The sequence below is a fragment of the Microdochium trichocladiopsis genome (genome assembly GCF_020744255.1).
Source record: "Microdochium trichocladiopsis strain MPI-CAGE-CH-0230 chromosome Unknown B0I36scaffold_10, whole genome shotgun sequence".
Classification (NCBI taxonomy): domain Eukaryota; kingdom Fungi; phylum Ascomycota; class Sordariomycetes; order Xylariales; family Microdochiaceae; genus Microdochium; species Microdochium trichocladiopsis.
Window position 1 is genome coordinate 2,419,968 of NW_025763553.1, and position 19,378 is coordinate 2,439,345.

Here is a 19,378-nt window from a genome sequence, read left to right on the forward strand (position 1 = left end):
GTTCTTTGGATTCTACCCCGCATAATTATTTCCCTTCCCCAGGACAACACTCGCCCTGCCTGCGGGGACTTTTTCCTTTTCCGCCAACCGTGGACTCGAGCTCCTCCCCAGACTGCCCAGCGGGTATCATTCACGAAATCTGATAACAGACAATACTGAGCGTGTCGCCACATCCGATGAGATCATGTATTCTTCCCTGAAGAGGAGGAGAGACGATGCCGCGCATCTCGGCAGGACCCCCGAAGTCATCGGGCCTGCTCCCCTTGCCGACGAAGGCCCCGACCCCAAGAAGAAGATGACGGCAGCGTGCACCGCCTGCCGCAAGCAAAAGGTGCGTATGTCTTGTCTGCCTCCTGGCACTTGCTTGTATCACTTCAGGCTAGGCGCGCATCCCCCAAATCGCGTAAACACCGAGCCTGACGTTTGCCTTTGCAGATCAAATGCGACATGCCCAGCGTAGGGCCTCCTTGCTCTCGCTGTCAACGGCGAGACCTTACATGCGTGTTACACACGGCGACATTGCGGAATTCGACTGTAGATCACAGGTTCGCAAAGTCTCTCCATTCGTCCAATCCATTGCCTTACCGCGCCACATCAGCTTTTTCTTTTGCGGCCTGCACATCCTCCAGACACTAATGCGTAGCAGGCAAATCGGGCTTCTGGGCGAGGACGTTGCCAGTATCTTCAACATTCTACAAACGGTCTGCTGCCGACTGGAGATCGAGCCTCCTCAGCCGTTGAAGTCGTTGCAGGAGAGCGCTGATCACTGCAACTCGGGGCAGTCTGCCAACGCTGCTGACGACGCCGAGGTCTACGAGTTGTCGGCCCCTGCTTCGCCTTCGACGTTACAGGCGCCCATAGAACCGTACCTGAGCGGCGGACGTTTGCAACAGCATGATGCGTCTCTGTCCAACGGAGGAGGTAAGACAATAATGGAGAGGCCGCGGAGGAGGAGAGAGAGCGAGAGACCAGACCTCATCAGCAAAGGTCTCATCGCCTTCGATCTCGCTGACCTCCTTGTACAACGTTACCTGGTGCATTTTGATCGCTTTCTATATGGAATCGCTCGGAAATACCGCGATGCGACTGAAGTGCGAAAAGCGTCACCCACACTCCTGGCCGCCATGTGTGCCGTATCAGCCTTCCACGACGTGGACCACAAGGACGTGTTTGCGGTATGTTACAAGGAGTACCGGGCTCTCGTTTCCGCATCCCTGTTCGAGAAGAGAGGGGTCGAGTACGTTCGAGCGCTGTGTATCGGATCGTTCTGGCTGCTTGACGCGTCTAGGATCCTCTTGAGCGATGCGATACGCAGAGCCGCCGATTGCCGCCTTCATGATCATTTTCAGCTCTTGGTGGCAGCTTCGCCGGCGGAGCTTTCTACTTCCCCTTCCTCTTCCATAGCAGCGGTCGATACAGGTGTCTCGGACAAGGCCAAGGAGGATGCGAGGGACAAAGTTCGCCTCTGGTATCTACTGTTCATCTCAGACCGACACCTTACCATTCTCCACAACCGGGACTCGGTGATACGGCAGGAAAAGGACGCCATTGAGCAGAGGGATCTGTTCTTGGCTGACAAGAGCGTTACTGGGGCTACGTATCAAGATGTCCGCCTGCTATCACAGGTCTCGTTGCTCGTCATCATGGGCCACATACGAGATACCATAGGATGCGAGCAGAGCAGGCCGATTCCCAAGAGCTTCAGCGTTCAGTTCGCCCACTTTGCACACGAGCTCGACCAGTGGTATGAGAGGTTTGCACCATCACTAAGTAGGTTATACAACCCTCTCCGCAAGCTTCACGATGATAAGCATTGCTTTTCGTCGCGACCCAAAGTTCACATGCTAACATCCCTGGTTTTCTCCTCCTTTCACGAACAAAAGAAGACGATCAGTACATCGGCACATTCCCCTTGGCGGGTCTCAAGATGCACCACCAGTACGCCCGACTCTATCTGACACACCACGTCTTCCGGGGTCTTGGCGAGGGTCCGATTCCGGGCCACTTCATCGGGCAGGCGGCGACGGCGCATGAGGCTGCGGTCGCCATCTTCGCTGTGGTGCTCGAGAACGAGGCCTTCCGGACAAACATCCTGGGTATGCCTCCCTACTTCCACGTCATGATCTCGTTTGCGGGTCACTTCCTGCTTGAGGTGGTCATCAAGAAGCACCGCGAGCAGCTCGGGATCGCGCCCGAGGTCTTGGACGAGGACCTGAAGCGCGTCGCCGCCGTGCTGGCACTTTTTGCGCGCACGCCCGCCATGCCCCAGCACCCCATTGCCCGTGCAGTGGCCGGACTCTCACGCAGGATGAATGAGTGTACCGCCGTCCTGGGGCTCGAGTCGATATTCACGGGCAGTCCGTTCCAGAACCCGGACTACGCATCCCTCATGCTGGAGCTCGAGGCCGGCGCCAGAGATGGGGGACCCCGGGATGCCATGGCAGAGGGCATGACGATGTCGTCGTTTGACCTTGGGGCGATGGGCGGGTCGTCATCAGAGGACTTTCTGTTTACCGATTTCAGCGGGTTTGGCATGGTGTTTCCCGACGCACATTCCCATTTCGGGCCTGGGTCTTAGTGCAGGATGTTTGAAGTGGTGCTTGCCAGGGACAGATAAGAAGTCCGCGTCAGTACAATCACCAGCATCAGATAGACTGAATGGAAGCATTCTACTGAAATTTTATCAACTTTCTGACTTTGCTTTTGCTAGCAAAACTAGACCAGACAGTCACCTCTAGGCCCGTCCCAAGTCCGAGCAACCCTTTCGTTCTATTTTACATCGTCGGCATCATCATGAAAGACTGTGGTGCCCCAGTTTGGCCGATTAAAACGCTTGGCCCCCGCCACGACCAGCTCATCGATGCGCTTCATCTCATCGTCTGTCAGAACAAAGTTGTCGCGGAGATTGGCGGTGATGCGGGCGGGTGTGACGCTCTTGGGAATGACACTCCAGCCCTTGGCCAGACCCCAGCTGAGCATGACATTGCCCGTCGACACGCCGCGAGCACGGGCAATATCCACAATGGCAGGCTCGTCGTGCAGGGTGCTCCCCGTGCCGCCGAGCGGCCCAAAGGCGGTCTGGTGAATACCGCGGTCTGCGCAGAAGCGGTGCAGCTTGGCCTGGGGCAGCAGGGGTTGTAGTTCTGTTTGGTTGACGGCGGGCACGACGGCCGGGTTCGAGGCCAGCAGCTTCTCGAGGTTGACGGTCGAGAAGTTGGCCACGCCGATGGCGCGCACCCGGCCCGACCCGTCCTTCAAGATGCGCTCCATCTCGCGCCATGTGTCGCAGAAGTCCCAGTCCGGGTCGTGCACCGTCCGGTCCTCCTTGCCATACTCGGCTCCGGGCGGCAGCGTCACCGGCCAGTGCATCAGCCACAGGTCGACATAGTCGAGGCCCAGGTCCCTTAGTGAGGTGTCGAGCGCGGCCGACGCCCGCCGGTGATCCGACGACCACAGCTTTGTCGTCACGAAATACTCAGCCCGTGGTACCGCCGCCGCCCGGAAAACGTCTCCGATCTCGGCCTCGTTGCCGTAGAGCGGTGCGCAGTCAAAGTGTCGGTAGCCGGCCTCGAAAGCAGCCCCCACTGCTGTCGCCGCACTACCAGGCGCTGCCTTCCACGTGCCAAAGCCCACAGCGGGAATCTCGGCACCCGTGTTGAGTGTGAAGTGAGTTCTGGGCTTCGACGACGACGACGACGCCTTCGGCACGGAGGAGTTAATCTGGCGTGGCAGGGCAAGGTCGAATAATTCAAGGACACCCATCATGCCTAGAGTGGCAGCCTGCAGGTCGGCCGAGGCCGGACTGTAGGGCTTGCGCGGGTAGAAGGTGGCCGGCGCCGTCAGCCCGAGGCGGCGGCCGATGAAGTGTGCGGCGCCGCATTTTGTGGCAGCGAGACCCTTCTTGCACGCGAGCTCGGCCAGGGCGACCTTGCCCTGCAGGTCACGGGCCTCGGCAGTACGCCCAGCCTGCCACAACGCGTACAGCTCGGCAACGGCACGGGGAAACACATTGCCAATACCCGTCACGCACCCCACGCCTCCCGCGACGAGGCACGGCAGCAGCCAGTCGGATTGTCCCGAGAAGACGGCAAACTGTGATGGCCGGAAGCGCGCCGTCAGGCACGACACCTTGCCCGCGTTGGCGCATGTCAGCTTGACGCCCGCGATATTGGGGTGCACCGCCAGCTCTGAGAGCACGTCCACGCCGAGGTCGATACCAGCGGTGACACCGGGGAACTATAGCGAGGCAGCATAAGTCAGCACTAAGGTTGTCTCGAAAAATGAAGATAAAAGTAAGGAGAAGGAGAGCCTACGTTGTACACAATTATGGGGATGTGGCTATGGTCTGCAACCTCTCTGTAGAACTGGACAATGTCCTTGTTGGTGATAGCCTTGGGCCAGTAGCTCGGCGGCAGAAGCAGCCCAAAGTCGGCGCCTGCCTCAGTCGCGTCGTCAAGGAGCCTGAATGTCTCGACAGTCGACTGGCCGCTGACGCCGGCGGCGAGTGGGAACTTGGGGACCCCGAGGTCGGCTGCGGCCTTGCGTGCGGTGCGAGTGATGGCCACTCGCTCTTCGGGCAGTAGGAGAGCGGCTTCTGCCGTCGAGCCCTGCAGCACGAGGCCGTTGACGCCGCTGGATATCAGGTGCGTAAAGTACGTGTGCATGGCTTCGAGGTCGAGCTCCTGTCGCGGCGAGTCCTTGTACAGCGTCACCACGGGACACCATACGCCCGCAGGAACAGCAGGAGAGTCGTCCATGACGGTATGAGAGCCCTTGTGCATGATGACAAGCGGTGATGGCGTCTTGGAAGGTGTACACGTCGCGCTGGGGAATAGGACGGGAAGCCACAAAGGCCATCCAGCTTGGCAACAATATAGTGTGTGCTTTTGCTGCCCCAACACTGGTGTGCCGGCCGTGCTCGTGCATCACACCCCTTGGGGCCTGCCGCCGCCGAGTCAGTGGCTCGCTACCCCGACCCCGACTTTCATGACACTAAAAGCCGGCTCTTTGTTCACATCGGAGGAGTCTCCGCCGTACCGGGCCACGGCCTCCGATGCGGGGTAACAGGGTGCGGAGATCCCTGCTGTGGGCCGGTCTGGCGTACAGAGGGCACGCAAAGTAGTCAGGACAAGTTTCCTACTCATGCTCCGAGTATTTCTGGCTGTTCTCGTTGCTAATTTGCTCACGACAGTGCTTCCCAGTATATACCTGAAAGTGCTGAAAATGAAGCCTTGCGCGAAAGTCATCACTCTTAGTCGATATTAAAATAGACAAAAGAAAATAGGGCTGAATGCTCCCATGGAGAATTTTTTTTTTTTCATCACTCTTTAATATTGCTTTCTGGAGTCAAAACGATACGGATATCTCGCCATTCCTCCGTTGCGACCATGTTTCTTCAAGGTCTGCCTGGAACCGTGGAATCTGCGCAAAGCCCGTGGCTTCTAGACGCTCCTGCAAATCATCCCGGATGATCTGCTGATCCTCTGGAGCCTCTGTGAGAAAGCCAAGCGTATAGACTGGCCAGTTCCCGACAAAACACCTCGTCCACGCGACGTCCCCCTTGTGCCGCTGAATAATGCTAATTGCTTTCCTTACCTGCCATGAACTCCCAGGCTCAGGCAACGGTGATGGGCTGCACGCCTGATTGCGGCGAGACAGCTGCCGAAATAGGAGCGAGACGGTGATGGAGTATAGCAGCTTCACATCCTTGTAGATGTGGTCATTGCATGTCCCAGTCAGGGGAGCTGCTGGACACGGGTCGTCCGGAAGGAGGAGAGTGCGCTCCCAGTCTTCCACCTCGTCACGGGCACGTCTCATCGTCTCAGCATCTGCCAGTGCGTGACGTCCAAATTGCTGCCGCAGCAAGGTAGACAGGGTGAGCAGTGAGGCGGATACCCCGAGGACAGGGCTGTTGAGGCTCTCTGCCGCCTCGGCCCCGGGAAACAAGTCGCATTTCTTCAGTACATCTTCTGCACGACCCCAGAACGTAGCATCAATGGCACAGTCTACCTGGGGCGGCTGGCTCCAGAGCCCTGTCATCAACAGAAATATCTGAAAGAGGACGCTCTCGATGGCGACCCTGTCGAACAGCGAGGTGATTCTGCCACGACGGTCGAGGATTCGCGCCCTCAGAATACGTACGGCTGCGTTGACATGGATGGGAATGTCTACATAAGTCCCCAGGCCGATGCACTGGAGGAGCTTGTCAGTGTGGCTGAATGGCCATGGCCTCTTGTCAAGATCACTTACTCCGTGCAGGTACAACAACATGACAGACATGAGCAGCCCATCGTCATCCTCTGGGTGTGGACTGCCCTTAAGGCGTGCGGAAAGGGCGCCGGTAGCCTTAGTATAGTACCTGAGGGCGAGGCTCTGGGTTGGCGTGTTGTTGTCCAAAAGGTAGATGTGGGAGGCGGAGCACGCCAGTACTGAGTAGAAAAGGCACTCGTGTGTGTGCATGAGCTGCTTGATCCCAACGAGCCAGTCGTCGCGGAAGCTCCTATGGCAAGTCGGTAGCAGTATCAGGTCGAAATAGCGGTCGAGGAAGTGTCGAGCTAGCACAACCGGCATCTCTCGCGACGTGAGAGCATGGGCCGCCCCCGACTCTGCCAGTAAAGTCGAGATCGACACGAGCGGAGATGTCTTGGCATGACCTAGTTCAGCTGAAGCTGCCCAGTATCTGGACGCCTCATGTACTGCAAACCGACGGTCGACGAGTTCCCTAGAGCCGGGCCATTGACAGCTACGGCGGTTTCGGATGCATTCTCCGCAGACTGGGGTCGTCTCATCGCATTTCTTCTTGCGTTGTCGACCTGGGCACTCACGTGTCAGTTCTGAAGTATGGCAGGGGTAGGCAATCCCCGTAGTGGACTCTGAATTGCAGTTGATCGAGGAACCTCACATGTAAGACAGCCTGTCTTTGTTCTCAACCGTGCCCGACTCACTGGTCTCATAGTGCTGTTACGTTGCAGGCGGATAAGGAGTCATCATCGATAGTCACGGGTGTCAGGTCAGGGGCGGTGCTATGCAAGGTGGTCGGGGGCACAGTAACGGGGACAGAGCACGGGTAGAGATCACTCAAAACGACTGGCGCTAGAGGGGGCGAGTCAACACGCGCAAACCAGCGGCCACGTACCTCCTGTCCCCACGCTAGCACTGGAAAGTTTTAGCCGTTGCCGCCACGTTGAAACGATTGCCTTGCGTTGCAGAGTTACACCGGTGCATACGACTCGCGCCGTGCGTGAATTAATCGGGTGATGGTGTCGACACTCTTGTCCGGCTCCACCCCTCCCCTCGAACCTTAAAACCCATTAATATGCAAAACAACTCCCACCTTGCTTCTATGCTTCCATGCTTGACATGCTCATATTGACAAGGCCGAGAGCGGCTCACAACCCTAGACTGCTCGGCCCCGATCCTACTGCTGCTTTTGTTTATAATGTCACTGAACGGGGCCGTGGCTCAGCGCACAAGCCTGTGTCGCTATCATCAGTGGGCGGACCGAATCGGACTAGGTGGGTCGCACGAGAAAGGTTTCGGTGGAGTCATACCCTCCAGGCCAAACATCATCGGCAGGGGGGCTGGCTGGAGGTGGACGTTTGACCGTTGTCACTCCTCCGCAACGAATGGCACACATGCAGTCCACAACCCGCAAACCTTGAGGAGCAACCGGCGCCCCCACCTCCCGACGAGGCAATGCTGCGAGACTCAGAGACCACCCTCCGAAGCACACAGCGCGCCCCCCGGTCTTGCAGGTCTTGCGCGTCAAGGAAGATCCGCTGCGATAAGGCTGTGCCCTGCCTCCCTTGCACCAAGAGGGGGCACGCCGATGCTTGTGTCCGCGAGACCGTCATCGTCCGCGGTGAAGTGACCACCGGCAGAGACGTGGACGGCAGGCCTTCGTACGATGAGTTGAAGCAAGAGAACGAACGTCTTCGAGAGCTTCTTGCAAGGAGAGACTCGGCCACGGTCGCAACTACTCAAGCGCCGCGTCTTACACTGCCTTACGAGGAGTACAACGAATATGAGCAGCTCCTCTTCAGTGTCCAGGGTGCCCCTAAAGTACAGAGGCATGCCTTTACCATCGGCTCCGTCATTCTTCCGAGTCGCGTCTGCAGCAACGGCATGGTCACGTACGACAAGCAATGGAACTCTTGGGTGCACTATGCCGTCGAATATCCAGCTTTCGAGGAGCAGCATACTCTCTTCATGGATGCGCTTGATGCCGGCGTGTCTCTGGCAGACATGGACGCTGCATGGCTTGCCATCTATTTCAGTATCCTGACAGTGCGCCACCCTCAGCTGTCCCCGAACCATGTGGAGGCAAGAGACATGCTGACTGTGTTCAGGCATCCATACTCACCATGGACGGTGACGAAGCTGAGCGACTCAACCTTCCACTGAGCAAGTCCCACTCCCGAGTGATTGTTATTCATTACTAACCATAGACCCAAGATGACCACCACCGGCTACAGCGCAACTGGTACGACGCAGCGCTTTTCTTTCTTGATCGAGCCGAGTTCATGAAGCGGCCACGACTGGAGACTTGCCAGACTATCGCCATCCTCGAGATCTCATTCTCAATCTTTGGGGACCATAAGCTCAGCTTCATCATGCGATCATGTGCCCTCACTGTTGCACGAAGTCTTGGTCTGGACAGGGAGAACCCCATGGATGAGTCCCAGCTCACGGCCCTAGGCAAAGAGGCTCGTCGCCGACTATGGTGGACACTCGTGATTTGCGAATGGTATGAGGCCCATGGAGTACATGGCGGATTCAATTCGAGGGCTCATTGGTCGTAGTGCTGACATACCGGTCCTGCAGGCTTTCTGGACCTCATCCCCCCTCGCAACTGACAGAAGATGACTTTGACATCCTACTCCCGGTGGTGGATTCGTCACACATGGTACGAGACGGCCCTCCTGGCCTGGAAATACACCCTGTCCAGTATCATGTCTTCATGGCAAAGACTAGCATTGTGTATAACCGCTTCAGACGATCCCTACGCGACCCCACGGTAGCCCGTGATGTGCTGGTGCGGAAAGCCGACGAAGAGCTTGCTGGGGTTATTCACACACTGCCACAACACCTCTCGCCAGATGGACTTGCCAAGCGGCAAGAGGAAGACCTGAGCCGTCGTTATCCTTGGATCCGCTGGCAGAGAGTCGATGTCACCTTGGTGCTACTCCATCACCGCCTGGAGATCAGCCGCATTCTACAGAATGATTGGCAAGCGAATCCATCTCATTATGGTTGGGCTCGGCAGATCTGTCTCGGTGCGGCCAAAGAAATCATTTGGATAAGTCAGAATTGGGAGCAATCGGCCGCAAAGCGGAGCCAATGGTACAAGGATTCCCATCCCGGAGAGACGGAAGGTTTGCTAACTATCAATAGGGCGCTCGCATGGCACGTTTACCTCGCGGCGGTGTTCATCATCAGCGATATGAAGGCATCTACCGCAAATCTGAGTACATTAACGACAGAAAAAGAGGATATACTCCAAGGGATCAAGTTCTTGGACAGCGTCAGGGCACGTAACGTGATGGCTGGCAAGGCCGCAGACATACTGAGACAGCTCCTCGGCGGCGGTGGCATACCACAACCCTAGCTACACTAGTCTGATCTACAGGTTATAGCCGAAAGCTCTTCTCGCCAGTTCATTCAGTCCTTCGTGGCCCCTGTAACCCTTGAATGTCGCCTCGCTGACTCCTGTTCCGTCGTCCTGGTCCGGGGGAGGTCGACCAGCTAGCGTTGCCTCAAGCTGGGATTTAATGTATTTGTGGTTGATTGGTGTGCTTGGGCACGCGCCGACGTAGACTACGGCGGCGTTCTCCTTGCCTTCATGCACTGGATCAACAGCGTGACATACCTGATTTCTTGGTCAGCGGCTTCGACACTCCATCATTATCAGGGCGGGAATACCTACATCACAATGCCACCAGACTGTATCTCCAGGTTCCATAACCGGGATATGAACAAGACAGTCCTCGAGCCGCAGGTGTGGGTGAGAGGTCCGACTCATGTACTGACTCTCGGGCTTGAAGGTCCCAGGGAACCAGCCGCTTTCGTCAAACATCCATGTTTCAGGATCCATGACATCAGAGTCGGGATCAGTTGGAGGGCGAAAGAATGGTCGCAAGAGGACATAGGCAATCGTGGTCAAGAGGTTCGGGTAGAGAAGCAGTGTTCCTTCTTTCGGTGCTGCTCGCGTGAGCGCGGTCCAGCCCTGGAACGAGCGGAGCACAGTCGAGTGCGCAGGGCCTTTGAAAAGGTCCTGGTCGGCGTCCTTGCGCACCCCGAGATCCCAGGCATCGTGCTCAAGAGCACGACCAGAGAAAACGGCATCATAGACGCGCCGATACTTTGGGTCGGCCCAGCGGCAGAGACTGCCAGCATCAATGTGCGGCCCGAGGCCGAGGAATGGCTGACCAGGCTCCCGGTCTCGCGCGCCATCAAGATATATGAGCGGCTGCGAAGAAGTCTGTCCTGTCTCGTCGTGCCACAAGCTGTTGACCATTTGTTGGAGTTCCATGTGTTTTGGATGCGAGCGGATGGCGTTCTGTGTGGGCGAGTCGTACAACATGAGCATGGACGGGCTCTCGGCAGGCCAGCCACGGACATGCGCCTTGTTGTCCCTGACATAGTCCTGGAGGTCTTGATATAGCCTGCGAGCGTCGTCTTCAGGGATCACACCACGGACAATAAAGCAACCGGTCTGCCTGATGGTAGCGACGTCTGACTCGCGGAAGCCCTTGCTCAGCAACTCGTCTGCATCGAGAATTGGTACAATGTCGTTCCTCTTGCTGGCAATGTCCTCCGTCACTTTTTGTAGCTCTTTGCAGACGGCGAGCCAGCTCGATCGTAGTTTGTCTTCGCCATACTCGCGGATCACGTCTTGTTTTGCTTTGACGAAATCGTCGTCGATTGCCTCGCTGGCCAGCTTTGAGCCAAACTCACGCCAGGCAGGCCAGTCATGAAGTTTGCCTGGCATAGCTTGTAGGTCCGGGATCGCTCTGGCAGGTGGAATGAGAAAAGTCGGAGGTTGTCTTTGTGCTACTTTTGCAGTCAAGACGATAAGAGTGGTGACTAGTCTACGAAGCCACCATCAAGACAGGTCGTCATTAAAAGTTCGCAAGCAGGCCAATCGTAATAGATCCCCAAAAGGTTCCTGCAGCCAAAACCATTCCGTCGGCAACTGGCCCGATCCCGGGCGAGCTCGGGGGAGTTCAGATTGTGGAATCTGTAGGATCCACCTGGCCCGCAGCCTTATCCTTGTTCTAATCTCCATCTTTGCGAATCAGCCAGTTAGCGTCCTCTGATTACCCCCTTCAACTCCATATGATAACGTAGACCGCTGAGCAAATCTCAGCCGAGCTCACCCGGCCTCCAACACGCCGGCTTCCAGGGTCCGACAGGAAAAGGCAGTGCCGCTGGCGACTGTGGATTCGGTGGGCAGGGGGTGCTTCTCAGGACCACATGGCTATATATCCACTGGTTAGGAGTGCGTTGCACATGTCTCGAGACCACGAAACCCCTCGTCTTCAGGTCGTCCCGACTTTGCACGTCTCCGTCTTCCGGTAATATTTTCTCCAGCCGCCGACATGGCGCCGGTCGAGCGTCGGTATGTTTCCAAGCTGGTACCCTCAAACACAAAGCTGCTCACGGTTCTGCTCGTCGCCGTTGCGGTCGTCAATTCAGCAGTTAGTCAAGCCTAAACCCTGGTATACTACTCACGAGCGGTAAACAGTTGCTGACATTTCCTTGTCTTGTGAATCCAGACGCTGGGCTATGATGCGTCTGTCATGAACGGCCTGCTCATTCTCCCCTCTTACACGGAATACTTCCAACTCACTACAGCGACGATCGGCCTCAATAATGCCGCCAGCTGGCTAGGCAGCATCCTGGGCGCCTTCCTCATGCAGCCGCTGCCAGATCGCTTCGGTCGCAAAAACAGTATTCTGGGGGCCTGCCTCATCGCGTTTCTTGGCATTGCGCTGCAGGCCGGCGCGCAGAACATTGCCATGTTTGTCGTTGCACGCATCATTGTCGGTCTGGGCACGGCTTTGAGCAATATCGCCGCACCGCTTCTCCTTGGCGAGCTTTTGCCAGCCCAGCTGCGCGGCAGGATCCTGGGTCTCTTCTTCTCATGCTTCTACGTCGGCAGCTTGTCTTCGTCTATTGTCAATTACGGCAGCCAAAACATCACGAGCACGTGGGCTTGGCGGCTGCCATCTCTGCTGCAGGTTCTCCCGAGCCTTTTGTCCCTGGCGCTGCTTCCTTTCGTGCCCGAGTCTCCTCGCTGGCTCATCTCCAAGGGCCAGGACGAGTATGCACAAGAGGTCTTGGCGTTGATGCAGGTCGGCAAGCAGTATGGTGGAGCCGCCGACGATGGAGCAAGTGCTGTCTACGAGATCAAGGCTATCATGGCAAAGGAGGAGGAGGAAATGCCAGGGAACCCCTGGAAGGAGCTTGTTTCCACTCCCGGGAACCGGAAGAGGCTGCTGATCTTGATCGTTTTCGGCAGCATGATCTCGACGCTGGGCAATTTCGTCATCTCCTTCTACCTCAACGACATTCTGGACCAGGCTGGCATCCACGACACCAACACCAAGCTGCAGATCAGCGTCGGGCTGAATTGCTGGTGCTTCCTCGTCGCCGTGATCGGCAGTTTTATGCTCGATGTGATTGGCCGACGCATCCAGACCCTGCTGGCCATGGTGGGCATGATTGTCACCCTGTACATCACGGGTGGTCTGATCAAGAGTAAGTCCATCCAAGGCAACGAGTATTTCTCGATTCATATCGTTGTCCAGGCACTGACATACTCGCTGCAGCTTACGGCATGAGCGACAACCAGTCGGCAATCTACGGCACCATCTTCGTGATCTTCCTCTTCCAGGGCTTTTACTCGTTCGCGATCACACCAATGACGTCTCTGTACCCCACAGAGATTTCTCCATTCAAAGTTCGTGCTGCAGGAATCGCGGTCTTCAGGTTCTTTGACAGTGGATTTGGGTAAGGCTGATTCCGTCCTCATCATGAATGATCATTTTCTTGTGTTGCTGATACATCTGCTATCCAGGTTGTGCTTCTCTTTCGCGATGGCCTTTGCAATGGCCGACCTTGGCTGGAAGTTCTACCTGATCAACGCTTCGTGGAACGTCGTCTTCACCTTGATCATTTTCTTCTACTTTCCTGAAACCAAGAAGCTCAAGTTGGAGGAAATTGCCGTGCTTTTCGATGGTCCGAAGCTCATAGAGGCTGCACTTGCTGAGACGGCCGTGGCTGAAACCACTTCAGACAAGAATGGATCATCAGTGACCACGGGTCCCAAGTAAGATTGCGGTGTGGTGCGCCGATGAAGGCATGGTTACCAACCACGCTTGAAGTACGGTTGAAGCTCACTTTCGCTTTCTCGTTGTCTTTCGTTTGCCCAAGATTTATTGAGGAGTAATGGCTGCGTATTCAATTGCTGTTCGCCTTTCTCTGCGTCGATCTAAGTGCGTAGGAAATATCAAGTTGCGCTCGACAAGAGTGGTTTGCTGTTGATTACAGCTGGCTATCTCTTGGGAGAAGCAAGAATCTTGATTTCGTCTTGTGAATCGCCAATCAGCACCTCAAATCCTTTGTCCACAATCTCGTCCAAAGATAGACGACTGGTTATCATCTTCTCGACCCCCTTGAAGCGACCTGAATAAGAAACCTGTTAGAGTCTGACGTTACGTGTTCGATACGGTTGAGCACTCGCCTGCTGTGAATGCAGCTACCGTCTCTGCAAAGTCCTTCTCACCGTATGCCAGGAACGCTCGATACGTCAACTCCTTGAGAATAAATGCAAGGCTCGGGAGTGCAAGCTACACTGGGTGGTCAGTAGAGATTCTCGCATCCAGCAATGCCAGAACGTCTTACGTCGGTCTTTGGCAGTGCCAAATTTGCATACACGCCGCGATATCGTAGGCTCTCGCAACCCACGATGAACCCTCGTTCTGCGCCAGCACAATCAACCACAAAGTCTACGCCATCCCTACCTGTCAGCTCCCGCACCCGCTTGGTAACATCCACTTCAAGCGGATTAATGCTGTCGAGGACCAAGGGCTCGAAGAATACGCGGCGGGCAGCTGTTGGTTCAGAAAGAATAATCTTGTCTGCCCCTAGGGCTCTGAGTACGAAGACAACCGCCACGCCCACCGGCCCACCACCGAGCACGAGCACAGGAAGCCCGGCGAAGTCTGCCGGCCCAAGCCTCCGGACAGCGTGCCAGGCTACCGCAAGAGGCTCTATGAGGGCGGCGGCAGCCAGATCTGTGCCATCCGGGAGAACATGGACCTTTTTGGGATCAACGGCCACAATTTCAGACAACCCGCCGCCGCCCCCAGAGAAGCCAAGGAATCCAGGCATCCGGCAGCACTGTCCGGCGTCCTCGTTGCATGCCCGGCAATCGGAACAGTGGATGCGTGGATCGACAACGACAAGCTGGCCTTCTTCAAGTTGGGAGCCGGCCTGGGTATGTGCAATGCGCCCAGTGAACTCGTGCCCTAGGACAACCGGGCCAGGATCGCCGGTGAGCGGATGTGGTCCTCGCTCTTTTGTTGACGTCCCAAAAGGGCCTGCAAGGGAGAGTCAGCCTCGTCAGTTGGTCTCCACAGCTTTTCGGGGTCATCGAGACAAACCGTGAGTATATTCGTGGAGGTCACTGCCGCAGATGCCACACCATTCCACCTGGACCAGAACTTTGTCTCCGGTCTGAACGGGAGCCTCTATATCCTCTACCCGCACATCCCGGGTATCATGGAATCTGGCGGCGCGCATGCTTCAGTCCCGAATGATGACAGAGGGTATGTTTCCGGTGCTGAAGACTGGAGTGATGGCCCTCAGATTGTGGTCGTTGTTGTGCGTGTGACTACCTGGTTATGTAGACACGGCACAACACAAGTCGTGATAGCCTACATGTAGATGGACAGTTTTCTTATCCGGATAGGCATTTCCGTATGGGCCTCCCGGTTGGTGGCTGTCAACTCGGCCGCGCCTCCACCCCAGCCGACGGCCAACCAGGGGAACGGAAATCCGATAGTCCTACGACGAGATCCTTTGCCTCGGCCACTGATCAGGCTGGCAACCGGAGCAAGTCTTCCCCACAGCGTCATGGCTGGGATCTTGCTCTTCATTCGCTGCGAATTAGAGCAGGTGCATCAAAACGCGGGGAAGTTTCTCCACAGGAGTACCCGGCCCCCTGGGCTCGAGGGGTGCTGCAACCAACAGCCTGTGCGGCATGGGCAGGCTAGGACAGCTGGACGACTGTGTGCACTTGACAATTTGCTCGGGTGCCCTACACCTCATCAGGGGCTCTCTTCAGCCGAGGCGACCAAGGTGAAACCCAACGGCGTGCGTAACAGCTGCTATACAGACAACTACGCTATCTGATTCTCTATCGTCTTTCCACAGGCCAACCTCTCTACTTGCAGACCTCCTCGTCTGCCGAGCAAAGACCTTGCGTATGAGCGATCCATTGAAGATGCCACCCTTTGAGCTCAAGCATCCAAAAGGGCGAGAGCTTGTTGGAGGGGACCTAGTGGCTCAGACACTGGCCCACTTAGGGGTAACGGTGGCCTTTGGATTACACGGCGGCCACCTGGACTCTTTCCTTACTGGATGCGCATTCGTAGGAATCAAACTTGTTGACACCAGGCACGAGACAGCGGCAGTTCAGGCGGCCGAGGGCTATGCCAAGGTCAGCGGCAAGACAGGACTTGCATTCGTCACGGCCAACAGCGGGCAAGTAATCCCCCAGGCTTCAGACCGGATGTCGCTCCATTGTATTCTTGCTAATACGAACGAGCAACTGCAGCTTTGCCAATGGCTACCCCGGCCTTGCCACAGCGCTTGCTGATCGCTCTCCCATCTTTGTGGTGACGTCGTCTCCTCCGTTGCGCGACGCCGAGACCAACGCACTGCAAGGCTTCCACGACCAAGTCGTCCTCGCCAGGCCCGTGACCAAGTTTGCCCACCGGGCGACTGTCGTTGAGGAGCTTCCTCGTCTCGTTTCGCACGCTTGGAGAATCGCAAGCGCTGGTGCTCCTGGCCCAGTGCTGATCGACTTTCCTGTCGACATTCTCTTCACTCCACCACGATTTAATGCCATCTCCTGGGGCTCTCTGGACCGCCAGATCTCTTCAAGGCCAGGACCTGCTCCGGCGTCAGTCGACGAACTGGCAAGGCTCTGGAAGGCGGCAAAGAGACCAGTATTCATTACGGGCACGGGCGCTGCGGACACGGGACGCATCGGGGCATCGCAACCGATCCTGCTCCAGCTGGCAGAAGCCACCCAGACCCCAATCTTCTGGTCGTCCAAGTTCTCGCTCGCCATTCCTCACAATCACCCCCTCCGCGGCGGGCCAGCCACCGGGCTCGCATATCTGCCATACATCCAGCAAGAGCGCCCTGACTTGCTCATTCTCCTTGGGGCTCGCACGGGATTCCTTCTTGGGGGCCGGAACGGCGCAATTATCCCGCACAAGGACTGCACACTGGTGCAGGTGGACGTCGATGGTGGCGAGATTGGAAGGACGCTTCCCGTGGATCTCGGTATTGTATCTGATGTGTCAGAGTTTGTGAACACGATGGCCAAAAAGGTTGCCTTGGACGCCGCCTTCACCACCAGTCGCGACCGGGATTGGATCAAGATGACTTCCTCACTCAAAGGCCTCATACACCGCCGATACGGCTCTGACCCCAAGCAAGGGTGTCCAGATGACACGGGCGACCGGATGCACCCCTACCACGGCATCAAGGCTGTCTTTGAGGTAGTTGCAGACCACGAGCCAATCGTTATCGGCGACGGCGGTGAGTGCGGCGTCTGGGCCGGTGATCTGATTGAGTGTGCAAAACCAGCTCACTTTCTGGCCGCCACGGGATACTTGGGCTTTCTGGGCAATGGCTGGGGCTACTCACTCGGCGCAGCAGTCGCACACCCAGACAAGCTCATTGTGAATGTGCAAGGCGATGGCAGTGCCGGGTTCCACATCGCCGAGCTGGACACGTACGCTCGGCACAGACTGAAGATCTTGACGGTCGTCGTCAACAATTACCGCTGGGGCATGTCAATTGCTGGCCAGGATATCCTGTATGGCGAGTCCACTCCTGGCCGCCTCCTCAGCTCCTTGTCTCCCGTGTGCAGGTTTGACAAGGTCGCCGAGGGATTCGGCGGACTTGGCGTGCGCATTGACAAGGCCGATGAGGTACAGGCGGCCGTCAAACAGATAGTTGAAGACATGGCGGCGAACAACGACTTCACGCCTGGCCTGGTCAACCTGATTGTGGACACAGATCCCGTTACCGAAACAACGAAGAGCATGGTTGGCATGCCCGCACCGGGTAGGGAGAAGGAGGTCGTTGTTGTGCCGTACTATGACAATATTCCCCGAGCTCGTTATGATTAGCGAATGATGCCACCCGCTGGTTAGAAGAACCCCTCGGTCTTTGCGGACATCATGTCAAATTTGATATCCATTGCTCAATATTATAACATCTTGTCAACGTCTGGTGTTCATGCTGTATTAGTTCTATATAGTGCTCTATACGCTGTCATGGGGTATCATATGCGACATTAGAAAAGCAGGGTCACGCAGCTGCTTTACAACTTCGAAGTCCTGGCTGCAACCTCGCGCTTCCAGTAGAGTGCCATCGGGAACGGCTGGTCTTCTGCGGCATCCCAGAATCCACTCCCAGTTAAAGAGCGGCGCTCTAGGCCCGCCATGTGTGTTTTCCCTAGCCTATCCACCAGGTGATGATCGCTAGTGTTCTTGTCGAACTTGCGCTTCAGGGCCTGAAAGTCGTCACCGAGCAGCAGGTTCACACTGCATGCAGACAAGAGCGCTTCGTATGCCTCAATTGTCAAGAATGGGCTGTACACAAGCGTGTTTGGGTCGATGTATGACTGGGCCTCGCCCATTTCCGATGGCGACGGTGTTTTCAAGACGCGGATGCCAAGGGAGGTGAGGAATGAGATGTCTGGCTTTGTAAATGTCGGGTCCTGCGCGAAGAGCTCGAGCTGGGGTCCACCGGTTGTGGCTTGCAGGGCATTGATCTGGGCCGCTGCGGCCATGAACATGGCGAGTTGTTTGAGTCGCCTCGGCTGGTCCTTGGACCGCTCTGCGAAGCTGCCCAGCCCGAGCGAGACTGCACGCGTGATCGGGCTTCGCGACGTGATCACTTTGGCGCGCAGGCTAGCTGCAAGTGATGTGGATAGCAGCGAATCGTCGAACATGGTGCGGAGATTCTCATATTGTTGTTGGAGCGATGAGTTGGTCTTTTTATTGCGTGCTGTTGTTTTCGTCGCTTTGTCAGAAGCCCGACGACGCGACTCAGGCTGTCCGTGTACCGCGTGAGGCATGTTGGGGGGTTGTACAGATTATCTTGGAGTTGAAATGTAAATCCTAAAATCGACACAGGAAGAACAGGATCCGTAAAACTACAAATGGTTGCAATTCTCTACACATTATACAGCCGGAATGACTAGAAAATGGAACAGATATATATCACACTCAAGAGACGTGTTCGGCATGCGTGAGATATGATTCCCCCGTGCTTCCATTCTAAAAGCCGACAGCGAAGTTATCGCCAGTCGGCTGTTGTAAGCAAGAATGACAATTGCACCCTGGTCGGCGCTGACCAATTCTGTGGGCTTAGAAATGGACTGTGCTAAATCGGGCATAAGGCGTGGTGAGCCATGAACCGAGCCGGGGCTCGGACGAACCTCCACCCGCCTGGGCCATGGCAGCTATGACGACATCGGCGATTACCAATGCACGCACCAATGTCTGTCTGCTGCTGCTGTGCCGCGCTGTTCCTCGCAGCTCATGGCGGAACTGTAGTTTCCAGGGGCTTCGCATATATCATACTTGATACCACACTCTATGCAACTTCCTCGAGATGCTGCTCACAGGTAGGCCTGGGGAAATACACGCATGAGGCTCTGGCCAAGTCCTTGCTTATCGCCGAGGAGCCCCATAACGTAGGCGTGCAAGAACTCGCGCAGAAGCCGGGCAGATGCGGAACCCGCTTGGCAAGGCCCTGACCACTTACTTGACTAAGCGCCATGCCTACCGGCCATGGCTCGCGACATGCTTAAATTCAATGCGTTACACACAACGGAGACGAGGTGCCTTCGCATGCGGGAACCAGGCAAGCAGAGATTTTCTAAAAGCCGATAAGAATTACGAGCAGTTGCCTTGCATTGAGTGATTCGAACGCTGTCGAGCGATTGATGTTCTTGCCGAGGATCTTACCAAAACATTGGGCCCTCCCCGCTGAACACGGAGAGAGACGGGCACCCCATGTGGTAAGCAAGGAATGCTCCGCTCTGCATGCACTCTTGCACTCT

At 56.4% G+C, this 19,378-nt stretch overlaps 9 protein-coding genes across 9 annotated transcripts; 4 read left to right on the plus strand and 5 right to left on the minus strand.

The window, feature by feature from the left end:
* Nucleotides 1-184: 184 nt before the first annotated feature.
* B0I36DRAFT_393950 (uncharacterized protein) lies at nt 185-2,674 on the plus strand (the record flags this gene model as incomplete). The annotated part of the gene is given in 5 exon segments (XM_046161481.1): nt 185-331; nt 546-921; nt 958-1,175; nt 1,188-1,770; nt 1,884-2,674. The coding sequence occupies 5 exon segments, from the start codon at nt 185-187 to the stop codon at nt 2,576-2,578; spliced, it is 2,019 nt and encodes a 672-aa protein (XP_046007677.1). The 3' UTR covers nt 2,579-2,674.
* B0I36DRAFT_297158 (NADP-dependent oxidoreductase domain-containing protein) lies at nt 2,660-4,877 on the minus strand. The gene is made up of 2 exons (XM_046151912.1): nt 4,314-4,877; nt 2,660-4,236 (listed from the first exon to the last, which is right to left on the minus strand). Exons 1-2 carry the CDS (start codon nt 4,779-4,781, stop codon nt 2,770-2,772), a joined length of 1,935 nt encoding a protein of 644 aa, XP_046007678.1. The 5' UTR covers nt 4,782-4,877; the 3' UTR covers nt 2,660-2,769.
* Nucleotides 4,878-5,283: 406 nt separating this feature from the next.
* Nucleotides 5,284-6,994, minus strand: B0I36DRAFT_32328 (uncharacterized protein). Its single transcript, XM_046153947.1, has 2 exons — nt 6,902-6,994; nt 5,284-6,812 (listed from the first exon to the last, which is right to left on the minus strand). Exons 1-2 carry the CDS (start codon nt 6,951-6,953, stop codon nt 5,347-5,349), a joined length of 1,518 nt encoding a protein of 505 aa, XP_046007679.1. The 5' UTR covers nt 6,954-6,994; the 3' UTR covers nt 5,284-5,346.
* A 701-nt stretch (nt 6,995-7,695) lies between these two features.
* Nucleotides 7,696-9,607, plus strand: B0I36DRAFT_367885 (uncharacterized protein; the record flags this gene model as incomplete). The annotated part of the gene is made up of 5 exons (XM_046159534.1): nt 7,696-8,286; nt 8,349-8,370; nt 8,455-8,746; nt 8,824-9,342; nt 9,394-9,607. 5 exons carry the CDS (start codon nt 7,696-7,698, stop codon nt 9,605-9,607), a joined length of 1,638 nt encoding a protein of 545 aa, XP_046007680.1.
* B0I36DRAFT_297167 (uncharacterized protein) lies at nt 9,284-10,990 on the minus strand (the record flags this gene model as incomplete). Its single annotated transcript, XM_046151913.1, has 3 exons — nt 9,284-9,342; nt 9,394-9,868; nt 9,926-10,990. The coding sequence occupies 2 exons, from the start codon at nt 10,988-10,990 to the stop codon at nt 9,623-9,625; spliced, it is 1,311 nt and encodes a 436-aa protein (XP_046007681.1). The 3' UTR covers nt 9,284-9,342; nt 9,394-9,622.
* A 610-nt stretch (nt 10,991-11,600) lies between these two features.
* Nucleotides 11,601-13,448, plus strand: B0I36DRAFT_393966 (hexose transporter; the record flags this gene model as incomplete). Its single annotated transcript, XM_046161482.1, has 4 exons — nt 11,601-11,699; nt 11,778-12,762; nt 12,834-13,014; nt 13,082-13,448. 4 exons carry the CDS (start codon nt 11,601-11,603, stop codon nt 13,335-13,337), a joined length of 1,521 nt encoding a protein of 506 aa, XP_046007682.1. The 3' UTR covers nt 13,338-13,448.
* A 110-nt stretch (nt 13,449-13,558) lies between these two features.
* B0I36DRAFT_393977 (threonine dehydrogenase) lies at nt 13,559-14,953 on the minus strand (the record flags this gene model as incomplete). Its single annotated transcript, XM_046161483.1, has 4 exons — nt 14,670-14,953; nt 13,909-14,606; nt 13,748-13,853; nt 13,559-13,689 (listed from the first exon to the last, which is right to left on the minus strand). The coding sequence occupies exons 1-4, from the start codon at nt 14,806-14,808 to the stop codon at nt 13,559-13,561; spliced, it is 1,074 nt and encodes a 357-aa protein (XP_046007683.1). The 5' UTR covers nt 14,809-14,953.
* A 558-nt stretch (nt 14,954-15,511) lies between these two features.
* Nucleotides 15,512-17,509, plus strand: B0I36DRAFT_425131 (acetolactate synthase I/II/III large subunit; the record flags this gene model as incomplete). The annotated part of the gene is made up of 2 exons (XM_046162311.1): nt 15,512-15,771; nt 15,845-17,509. The coding sequence occupies 2 exons, from the start codon at nt 15,512-15,514 to the stop codon at nt 17,433-17,435; spliced, it is 1,851 nt and encodes a 616-aa protein (XP_046007684.1). The 3' UTR covers nt 17,436-17,509.
* Nucleotides 17,510-17,535: 26 nt separating this feature from the next.
* Nucleotides 17,536-18,625, minus strand: B0I36DRAFT_334523 (uncharacterized protein). Its single transcript, XM_046155358.1, has one exon. The coding sequence runs from the start codon at nt 18,386-18,388 to the stop codon at nt 17,630-17,632; it is 759 nt and encodes a 252-aa protein (XP_046007685.1). The 5' UTR covers nt 18,389-18,625; the 3' UTR covers nt 17,536-17,629.
* Nucleotides 18,626-19,378: the final 753 nt, after the last annotated feature.